General features: G+C 37.5%; 1 protein-coding gene across 3 annotated transcripts in view; it reads right to left on the bottom strand.

Moving 5' to 3' along the window:
* Positions 1 to 12175, bottom strand: part of MEF2A (myocyte enhancer factor 2A) — a 183130-nt gene that overhangs the window by 36957 nt on the left and 133998 nt on the right. For all 3 annotated transcript variants that reach the window (XM_006903203.1, XM_006903202.1, XM_006903204.1), the window contains exon 5: positions 11963 to 12022. In XM_006903203.1, the coding sequence (XP_006903265.1) occupies positions 11963 to 12022 (60 nt within the window). The remainder of the gene's footprint in view (positions 1 to 11962; positions 12023 to 12175) is intronic.

Raw genomic sequence — 12175 nt, 5'->3', positions numbered from 1 at the left:
AATTAAAGTCATATTTTGGCTCCTGTGGAATATACCCTAAAGAGACCATAACCGACATCCAAGCAGATATATGCACACCCATGTTTATCGTGGCTTTGTTCACAATAGCAAGGAGATGGAAACAACCTAAGTGCCCATCAACAAACGAATGGATAGAGAAGCTGTGGTATATTCACACAATGGAATACTACGCTGCAAAGAACTCATGCAATATTATTCAAAATGGGTGACCCTGGAGGCCATTATGCTGAGTAAACTACCTTAGTCACAAAAAGACAAATACTGTGTGATGCCACTGTTGTAGAATGGGACTAACATCAGGGTTGGGGTAAGACATAAAAACTGGTTAAGATTATGTATATGGAATTGAAACAGATTAGGGAAAGAACAGTTTAAAAGCAATATATGATAGGGTATTAGTATTATCACAGGAATCCAGAATTAAGGTTGCATAGTGGAGTGCATTTGGTGGGGGACGGGGGCGGAAAGGGGTTTGTATACCAACGAAGAAGTTTATCTTTTGCTTTTCAAAGAGAGGAATGAACTGGTTGGGGGTGTAAGAGAAAAAAGTGCAACAATGAATGAAAGGAAATCCAAAATTTCTGTTCATTAAAATTAATAAAATAAAAAAATAAGTAAAAAAAATATGGATGGGCAATCTCATCCCATGCGATTAACTGCCTCTTAAAACCTGCTGCAGGGTCAGCTATGGGTCGGTTCCAACTCTATGTTACACAACAATAATCATACTTAGAAGATTACTGATTTCATGCATATCTGAAAGACAAAGCAATGATTCCCTTGAAATATTTTACGATGATACAAAGCTGCAATTTAGAAGAACACATTACTAAGAAGAATTAGTATTATTTTAAAATATGGAGTCTGATACTACAGTAACTCAACAAAAATGAACCCAAGCTCATTAAAATCAAATCAGTTCTGACTCATAGGGAGCCTCCAGGTCAAAGTAGGGGTGTCTCATAGTATCCCAAGACTGTAAATCTATGGAATCCAAATGCTACATCTTTTCTCCAGAAATGGCAGGTTTGCTCAAACTGCCAATTGCTTGCTTAGCAGCCTATTACCAGTAGGCCATCAGGGATCACTCAGAGCAAAGAGCAAACCATGCCAGTCACGTTACAAGCATTAAAGAGGACCTAAAAGAATAGTATTTATGTAAAGGTAGGAGTTTGCAGCAGATGATGATTACAAAATGATGTAACGGTGATTTGTCAAACTGAAGTTATTTCATATGTATATATGTATATACATATGGATCTCATATGTACCAGTTCTTCTTTTGCAGAATGTAAGAGGATACTATTTAACATAATTCCTTCTTACCTCTAACCAATTCCAATTGATTTTCCTTAATATAGCAAAAATTAAGATCTTGTTGAGATAGACTTTTAAAGAAGATATTTATCATACATAACTCATCTTGCCATAGCCTATAAATTTATGAATTAAAGTGCCTCATTTACATGAATAAACCACATTTAATGTCTCTGTTGTTATAATGTGCTTACAGTTTTTAAGTTTACTGCCCTAGAATATAGGCGACAAAACAATCAACAAATTTCATAGCAATGTCTCCAGTAACTTAAGGTAGTTACGTTATAGCCCTACAATTATAAAAAGAGTTCATTCAATTTTATTGGTCTGGCTTATATTTCAGAATATACAAAGCAGTTGCTGAAATAATGGATTCATATGGCTAAAAAGTACTTCAAATCTTTAAGACTACTTTTCTAGGGCTAAATTATAGATGATGATATCAGTAATGCTGTACTGCAAATCTACTCTGGAGGTTGAACTAACAGATAGATAAATCTCAAAAGATTCTTTAAAACTTAACCAACGCACGACTCAAGAATTATTTTTAGATTTGGTCACCTTTTCATAAACTTTGACAGACTGTCAACTAATTATTTAATAACTAACTAACTAAACAAATAAATAGCAACTTTTAAAAGTTCATGAAATCAATATAAATTTATAAAGAATTCCTCAGCAATCCCAAAGAAATAAGAGCTGCTGCTACACAAATGGACAGATGCTCACCCATGTTCACTGCAGCATTATTTACAACAGTAAAGAGACAGAAACACCCCAAATATTTACCATGTGATGAATAAAGAAACAAACTATGGTATGGTCACATGATGAAGTACTATGCAGCACTAAAAAAACCAACATAAATTCATGAAGCACTATAAAACATGAATGCCTCTAGAGAACATTATGCTACACAAATTAAATCAGTCACAAAAGGACTGCTGTGGTGGTACTGGTGGTGTTATGTAACATCAAGTACCATCAAGTCAGAAGTGATCGCTAGTGGGTTTTCAGAGGGAATAGACTGCATGGGAGGATACTGCCCATGCTTCTCCTGCAGAGCAGCCAGTGGATTTAAACAACCTGCCTTTAGGACTGCAGTGTATCTTCTTACCATGAAGCCACGAAACCTTTGATCTGTGGAACTGGAGAAGAGTGTTCAATATACCATGGATGGCTAGAAGAAACAGTTTTTTCTTGGAGAGGGTGAAGCCGGACTGCTCCTTGGAGTCAAGGATTCTGAAGCTTCGTCTGACATACTTTGGACATGTTGCAAGGAGGAACTGGTCCTTAGAGAGGGACATCATGTTTGGGAGCGTGGAGGGACAGCGCAGGAGAGGAAGACCCTTGATGAGATGGATCGACTCTGTGATTGGGGTGGTGGGAGTGAGTGTGTTGGAGATGGTGAGGTTGGCACAGGATCGAGCAGGGTTTAGGGCTCTTGTACGTAGGGTCGCTATGAGTTGCAAGCAACTTGATGACCCATAACAACAACAACAATCTAAAATAGGTAATGCTCATATGACCCTGCTCTTTCTGAAGAGCATATTTTCTCCTCAATGTCTCTAGTGTAAGTAATCCCAAAGATGCATCCTCTAGGCTTCACTTAACAACATAATGTAAGAAATGCTTAAATTTTTCAAGGTTGAAAACTTCTAGTAGATTTTCAACTCAGTGTCCATTTTCTCCCCAACATGTTACTGTCACATCAGACTAAACCTATTGTAAACATCCTACCACGGTCATCCTCCATTACTTCCATTTTCACACTTTCAGAGAGCTATCATGCTTTGTTATTTCTTATTTATAATGCATTTTATGTCACTACCATTTCTCTTTCTGCCTCTGCTACCAAGCAAACTCTTATGAACACCATTCAACTCTCAATAAATCCAAGATTTTCTTGAGACTTTTTGTATTTCTAGCCTGGTATATAAACGTGTGTTTAAAAAATGAAGTTTCTGGATATCTGACATTTTTATGTTTGATTTCTAAACGTCGGCTCAAAGTTAAAAGGTATCATGTGAACCACAACATAAACTTAGTATATAACAAGTAAATCATAATAAAATAGGCACATTATCTCTACTAAAGAGGTATAATAAAGTTTATAATTCTGTCCAAACAGATGGATAACAAAGTTACAAATAAATAAACACTCTATTATAATAAAACTTTATTATAAAAGTATCATATCCATATCACAAAAGGTTCAAAATCAAATTACTTATATTTCTACAATCCTAAAACAACTATAAAAATAAATCTTCACTTCCTCTTTTTATTTTCTGTGTGCACACATTTTTGGGATATTTCTAATTGCAAAAAAGGAATTTAGGTGAAATATTTATTTACTTAATTTTTGTTAAATATGTCAAATTTTTTCCTATTGCAGATAAAATAGTAACGAGGCTTAGATTCCCAAACATTAGATTACTGAACTTGGAGCATTTGGAGCATTTATGACTATCAAAACATTTTGAGGAAAATCTTTCCAAAAAGACTTTAACTAATTTAAAATGCAAAAGCACAAACATGAGAGGATCTACTTTACCACACCTTCAAATCCATGTCATAATAGAAAGTAGTTGTATCTACTAACTAACAAGTAAAAGCGGTGGGGCTTTTGTTATCAACTTGAAGGCATACAGTTCAAATCTAGCTGCCCTGTGGGAAGAAGATGGGCAAAACTAGAGGGTCAGTTATAGGGTGGTGTAAACTCCATGGTATACAATAAGTACTAGCAAGGATAAATATCTTTTTCAATTTCTTAAGCACTAAATGAGTGCCTTCTATGAATTGCTTATCTAGGATCATGAATCTTTATTTATTCAAATATTCCTTGTTTATTAGTAGTTCAGTAGCAGAATTCTCATCTTCACATAGGAGACATGGGCTAGATTCCATGCACAGCCACCACTAACCTGAGGTGTGTGTGTTACTACAATGAGGTTTCACTGAAGTTTTCAGAATAAGACAAACTAGAAAGAAAAGCTTGGAAGATTCTTCCAAAAATCAGCCAATGAAAATCAATCATAAGAATGACAGAGCTTCAAAATCCTAGCCTCCAAGGAGAAACATGGTTTCACGCTCTTCAAGACAGACTTATTTGTTTTCTTGGAGGCCCATGACCACTTGGTGGTCAAGACTCTTCTCCAGCAACTCAACTTGAAGGAATCAAGGCTTCTGTCATCCTTAGTCATTGTTCAGCTCTCTGATATACAGCAAGCAATTGCAAAGAATGCATCAGGCACACCTTAGTCTCTAGACTGACATCATTGCTATTCATTATTCTGGAGAGGTCCTTGACAGCAGATTTTCCCAGTGCAATTCATCTTTTGATTTCTTGACTGCTGGTGCCAAGAGTGTTGATTGTGGAGCCAAGCAAACTGTAATTGTTAACAACCTCAATCTCTTCTCCATCCATCATGGTGCTGCCAACTGGCCCAGTGGTGAAAATCTTTGTCTTCTTGATGTTGAGCTTTAGTCCATATTGAAGACTAAAGTCCTTGATCTATAGCAGCAAGTGCTTCAAGTCCTGCTCAGTTTCAGCAAGCAAGGTTGTGTCATCAGCTTAATGTCGGTTTTTAACTAGTTTTCCCCCAATCCTGATGCCACATTCCTCCTCATAAAGCCCAGCCTCCCAAATGATCTCTTCTGCATATAGATTGATGAGCTCCTTTCCTAATTTTGAACCATGCAGTCTTTCCCTGTTGTTGAAAAGACTTATTCTGGTCTAAGTACAGGTTTCACATAAGTACAGTCAAGTGTTCTGGGATTCTCATTCTCCTCAAGGTTAGCCACAATTTGCTGTGATCCACAGCCTCTGCATAATCAATGAAACACATAGACATTCTTCTGGCTCTCTTTGTTTTCTGCCAAGATCCACCTGACAGTGGTAATAATGTCTCTAGTGCCATGACTTCTTTTACACTCAGCTTGTATTTCTGATAGTTCTCTGTCAAATGTACTATTACAGATGTTTTTGATAATCTTCAGCAGGATTTTCCTTGTATGATAATAATGATATTGTTCAATAATTTCCACACTGTCTGGTCATCTTTTTTTGGAATGGGAATAAATTCGGATCCCTTCCAGCCAGTAGGCCAGGGAGTTGTCCTAAAGATTTCTTGGCACAACCTGGTGAGCACATCTAGGGAAAGCATCTATCTGTTGAAAAATGTCAATTGGTATTCCATCTATTCCTGGGGCTTTATTCTTTGCCAAGTTCTTCAGAGCAGCCTGAACTTCCTCATTCATCACCACTGCCTCTTCATCTTAGGTTGTTTCATTAAATTCTTCTTTGTCAACCAATTCTTTTTGGTACAATGATTCTGTATACTTCTTCCACCTTCTTTTATTGCTTCCTGGATCATTCAATATTCTGCCAATATCGTCCTTAAGTATAAGCAAACTGTGGCTTGAATTTGTTCTTTCGTTCCTTTAGCTTAAGAAATGAGGAGGGAGGGAAGGTGAAGGAAATGGGAATAATCTGTTGTGAAAAACAATGTATATGAACTTTGTAAATAAACCAGTATTATTTTTTTTAAAAAAAAAAAGGAAAAGACATGCTAAGTGAGTTTGGTCTTTTTGATTTTGGACTCCAACTCCTTACACATTTCATTATAATACTTTGCTTTGTCTTCCCCGGCTGCCCTTCTAAATCTTCTATTCAGCTCCTTAACCTCTTGATTTCTTCCCTGTGCCTTGGTTTTACTGTACTCTAGTGCAATACTGATGGTAAGAGATTGAGATTGTTAACAGCTTTAGTTTGCTTGGTACTCTTGGAACCAGCAGCCAGGAAATCAAGAGATGAATTGCACTGGGAAAGTTGGCTGTCAGGAACCTCTCCAGAGTACTGAAGAGCAAAGATGTCAGTCTGCACCTGATCCAGGTGATAGTCTTCGCAATTGCTTGCTATATGTCAGAAAGCTGGACAATGACTAGGGATGATAGAGAATAGATGCCTTTGAGCTGTGGTGCTAGAGAGAAGTGGTGAATATTCCATGGACTGCCAGGATAATAAACAAGTCTGTCCTAGAGAGAGTGAAGCCAGGCTGCTCTTTGGAGGCAAGGATTCTGAGGCTTCATCTGACATATTTTGGGCATGTTGCAAGGAGGGACCAGTCCTTGGAGAGGGACATCATGCCTAGAAGGGTGGAGGAACAGAGAAAGAGAGGGAGACAATCGATGAAATGGAATGATGTAGTGACTGGGGTAATGAGGGTAGGTGTGTTGGAGACAGCAAAGTTGATGCAGGACAGAGCAGGTTTCACGGTTGTTGTACCTAGGGTCACGATGAGTTGCAAGTAACTTGATGGCACACAAGAACAACAACAACAACACTGCAATATTGAGAGTCTCTTCTGACATCCATTTTGGTCTTTTCTTCCTTCTCTGAGTTTTAATGTCTTTTCCCCTTCTTCGTGGATGATATTCTTGCTATCCTCCCACAGCTCATCTGGTCTTCATTCAATAATGTTCAAGGACTCAAACTTGTTCCTTAATTGGTTTTTAAGTTCAGGTAGGATAGACTCAAGATCAAATTTTGAATCCTGTGGATTTGATTTGACTTTCCTTAGCTCTAATTTGGGTTTACATACGAGTAGTTGATGGTCTGTTCCACAATCAACACCTGGACTAGTTTTCACTGCTGATATCGAACTTCTCAAACAATTCCTTCCACAGAGGTAATTGATCTGAATCCTGTGTATATCATCTGGGGAAATCCATGTGTATAGCTTGCGTTTGTTTCTTATAAAAGGTATTTGCAATGAATAAATCATTACTTGTGCAGAATTCTAGCATTCTATCCCCTGCCTCATTTCAATCACCAAGTCCACGTTTTCTGACTATTGATCCTTCTTCCTGGTTCCCAACGTTTGCGTTCCAGTCACCCATTATTATTAACACACACTGGTTCTATGTTCGATTGACTTCTGATTGCAAAAGTTGGTAAAATTTGGCTTATTTTCTCCTTTTAAGAATTAAAAAAAGGCTATTATTGTCACAAAAGAAGGTAACTGGTGGAAGAGTTATTTCAAGCTTTTCAGAAGCTTAACATGGAGAGTCCTGATTCTTTATGTATTTTCAGTTGTCCTTGGCATGTGGGTTGTAATGTTAAACTGACTCAATTTATAATCTTAAGATGGGCACTACAATATTACCAAAGGCAATTTACATGTTCAATGCAATCCCAATACAAATACCCATTCCATTCTCCAATGAGATGGAAAAGGCAATCTTTCAATTTCCTCTGAAATGTAAAGAGGCCCTGAATAAGCAAAGCACTCCTTAAAAAGAGAAACAAGGTAGGAGGCATCTCACTCCCTGATTTCAAATTCTACTATACTGCTGTGGTGGTCAAGGCAGCATGGTACTGGTGCTGGCAAAACTGGGAAACTATCTGCAGAAAACTCAAGCAAGATCCACACCTCACTCCATATATAAAAACCAACTAAAAGTGGATCATGGACCTAGGGCTAAAACCAAGGACTATAAACTTCATTAAAGAAAAGCTTGGAAGAACTCTAGAAGTCCAAATCCACAATATAAACAGTCTTCCAAGCACTCTAAAACATCTACAACAAGGAGATGATAAAATAGATGAATGGGACCTTATAAGAATCAAACCCTTATGCATAACCAAAAACATCTCTAATACAGTAAAAAGGGAAGCCATATATTGGGAAAAAATATTTGGTAATGACATGTCAGACAAAGGACTTATGAGTTTATAAAATACTCGAGCACCACAAGAAGATAAAGGTAAATAACCCAATTGAAAAACAGGCACAGGATATGAACAGACACTTCACCAAAGAAGACATTCAGATGGCCAACAAGCACATGAAGGAATGTTCAAAATCCCAAGCTCTTTGAGAGAAGCAAATCAAAACAACTATGAGATATCATCTCACCACAGTAAGAATAGTAAAATTTAATAGAACAGCAAACATCAAATGATGGTGAGGTGGTGAAGAAACTGGAACCTTTATTCACTGTTGGTGAGAATGTAAAATGCTGCAACCACTATGGAAGGAAGTACGGCACTTTCTCAAAAAGTTGCAAATAGAAATACCATTTGACCTAACAATTCCACTACTGGAATACCCCAAAGAAACCATGACCACCATCCAAGCACTTATATGAACATCCATGTTTATTGTAGCTTTGTTCACAATAGGTAAGAGGTGAAAACAACCCAAGTGCCCATCCACAAACCAAGAGATGGACAAACTCTGGTATATTCACACAATGGAATACTATGCTGCAGTGAAAAAAAGGAACTCATGAAATATTCTACAAAATGGGTGACCCTAAAGGACATTATGCTGAGTGAAATAGCTCAGTTACAAAAGGACAACTATTGTATAGGGCCACTGTTGTAAAATGGGACTGACACTGGGGTTTAGGGAAGATTGAGAAAGAGGGGATAAATAATGTATACTGCATTAAAAAAGATGAGGGAGAGAACTGTTTAAAAGCAATATATGATTAGATATTATTGTCATGACACAAGTCCAGAATGAAGGCTGCACAGTGGAGTGGACTTGAGGGGAGGGCTTTTATAACAATGAAAGAACTTTTCTTTTACTTCTCGAAGAGAAGAGCAAATTGGGGGGAGAGAGTAGGCAGGGAGAAAAGTGCAACAATGAATGAATGGAAATCCTAAGTGTCTGTAAACGTTCATTAAAATAAAAATAAATTAGTGTTTCAGTTCTGTCATGTGCAGAGAGCAATAAATAACAAAAAGCATAAAAAGGTGGTAAGAGTCCCTATGTAAATGATTTTCACCCTTGACTTTGGAATTAATAATATAATTACTACACAAAGCACAGAACATCCTCAAAAATGTAAAAGTGCTTTCTTCCATATTTCTTGTGATGTTAGGTGCTGTCAAGATGACTACAACTCATAGTGACCCTATCAACAACATATCTGAACCATGTTCTATCTTACACCGTCCTCATTATCTGTGACATACTTAAGCCCACTGTTACCGTCATTGTGCCAATTCATCTGGTTGAGGGTACTCATCTCTTTTGCTGACCTTCCCCCTTTTCAAGTATGATGTCACCCTCCAAAGATTGGCTCCTCCCTAACAACATGCCCAAAGTATGTGAGATGAAGTTTCATCATCCTTGCCTCCAGGATTTGTTTGTTTTTTGAGATATTCAGTAATGCTGCCCAACACTATAACTTTTATACTCAAGAGTGGCACATTTTTATACCTTTTTTGCATTATGAATTGGGCTGCTAACCAAAATATCATCAGCTGCTCTGCAAAAGAAAGATGCGCAGTCTCCTCCTATAGAGATTTACAGCCTCGGAAACTCAATGAAGGATGACCATGTGGTGGAATTGACTTAAGCAAGGGATTTGGTTCTTTTGTTGTCATCTTTATTTACTGTCCAACTTTCAGATGTACAGGAAGCAAGTGAAAATATTATGGCTTGGATAAGGCACATCTGTCTTTAAACTGACCTTTTTGCTCTTTAGCACTTTAAAGAAGTCTTTGACAGCAGATTTCTTCAATGTAACACACCTTTAGAATTCTTGACTGCTGCTACCATGGGTGTTGATTAGGGATCTGGGTTAAAGGAAATTGTTGGCAACTTCAATCTTTTCTCCATCGACCATAATGCTGTCTTATTTGTGAGGATTTTCATTTTCTTGATTCTGTCACATAATGCATTTTGAAAGTTTGAGTCTTTGATTTTCAGCAGGGCTTCAAGTCTTCTTCACTTTCTGTAAGCAAGGCTGTGTGATCTTCATAACTCAGGACACTGATGAGTCCTTCTCCAGTCTCAGTACTATTCTTCATAAAGACCAGCTTCTAGAATTATTTCCTCAGTACACAGAGGTACGGAGAAGAGATACAACTCGGATGCATACCTCTTTTAAAATTTAAACCATGCAGTGTTCCCTTATTCTACTGGGAGAATGGTTTCTGTGGAAAGATTCTGCATAAGCACAATTAAATGTTCTAGGATTGTCATTCTCAATGTTAACCATAATTTGTTATGATCCACATACTAAAATGCTTCTGCACAGTCAATAAAATACAAGGAATCATCTTTTTGGTATTCTTTGCTATCAGCCAAGATACAGCTGACATCAGCAATGAAATTCCTCATTCCATGGTCTCTTTTGAATCCAGACTGAATTTCTAACAGTTACCTGCAGGTGTATTTCTTTTGGCTGTTTCTGAATAATTGTGAGATTTTATCTGTATGTTATGAGCATGGGAACCTAGAACGACAGTGGTGGCAGTGGTAGCCACAAAAGCTAACAATGTCCAATCTGCCCCTTTCGCTTTTGTCTCTGTGCCCTCACTCACTACTAACCAGGTAGTGAGATGTAACTCCTGGTCCCCATGACTAGCTCCTGCCTGCCTGGCCCAACTCTACCTCAGGCCATGTCCAAGCTATCTGGTATCTGGAGCCAGTAGCTCTCACAGTGTTCTTCTCAGATTCTATGGACTATTCCACACCTGTCCTGCAACCAGCCTCTGCCTGGACTAGTGTTGGGCACTTCTTCTGATTAGGACCCTTCCCCTTTACTGGGCATCTTTACCTGATATACTCCATGGTCCTATCTGGCCACACGTGGACATGTCAGATCTACACTGACTCTTATCCTTGCCATCTCTGACTGGGTACCCTGAAACATCCTAGCTTTTGGGAAAGAAGCAGATAATAAAGAAAATGGAAAACTAATATACCAGGAAATATGAACAAGTTAAAAGGTAACATGAAAGTATCTGGATCAGCCTATCACAAGTTTCTGAACCTGGACTGGCACACTGGAACTAAATTATATATACAGTCTTGTGTATGTGTGTGTACGTACATATATACATATTTTATACACACAGGAGACATAAAATTCTCAGTGATTATTTATTCAAATAGTCTACACAATTTTCTTTCTCTTTGCCTCGTGGGACTTCAATCTGACATAAAGTAGACTTAATTATTCTATACTCAGGATCTCAGCCTTACTTTTCATTTTCTACCCCATGTGGATCACAACAAACTGTGGCTAACTCTAAGAAGAATGGAATTCCAGAACACTTGATAGTGTTTATGAGAAACCTATACTTGGACCAGGAGGCAGCTGTCAGAATAGAGCAAGGAAACACTGCATGGTTCAAAACTGCGAAGGGTATATGCCAGGGATGTAACCTATCTCCATACTTGTCATAACTATGACAAAGTGTAAATGTTCTATATGATACTTCTAAAACAGATGCTTTTTCTTTTTGCATATTTAGAAACAAATTCACCATTTCTTCATATTCCAATAACATTTCATGCTATTATAAGATCAGTTTATTAAGTCTTAACTTTATCTTGATCTAATGTCGTTATTGGGCAGTTTAATTTTTCCAAAGGAACATCAATAACTGAACTTAAGGGCAATGTATAGGGAATAAATACATGGAAAATATTAAAAAGTATTCATTAACGTACTAAAATAATTATTCAAAGGGACAGGTCTACTGTAGTCCTATTTCCCCATTTTTCTTCTTTACAGAAAGTTCCTGGTTTAAGAATGTTCCTATTGTCTCAGATAAGATGGTTATCCGTGAAATGTACAGGACAAATCTACTCACCCACTGGACTGCTTCCAGCTCCATTTGGCACTGTGAGGTCAGAACTGTTCAACATCCCACCTAATACATGTGAGAGAGAGAAAGAATAAAATTAGCTCTCTTATCAGAGAGAATATTATCAGAACATACATAAACTAAACTCCATTTTTTACAAAATTAAAACCTGACCCAGTCAGAATATGGCATTAATGTGCAATTTAATGCAGCTGAGCT

The sequence above is a fragment of the Elephantulus edwardii genome, unplaced genomic scaffold, assembly GCF_000299155.1.
Source record: "Elephantulus edwardii isolate Elephantulus edwardi_28Jun2011 unplaced genomic scaffold, EleEdw1.0 scaffold00534, whole genome shotgun sequence".
Lineage (NCBI taxonomy): Eukaryota > Metazoa > Chordata > Mammalia > Macroscelidea > Macroscelididae > Elephantulus > Elephantulus edwardii.
The sequence above is the reverse complement of the archived record's forward strand: the minus strand, read 5'-3'. Positions and strand labels throughout refer to the sequence as shown.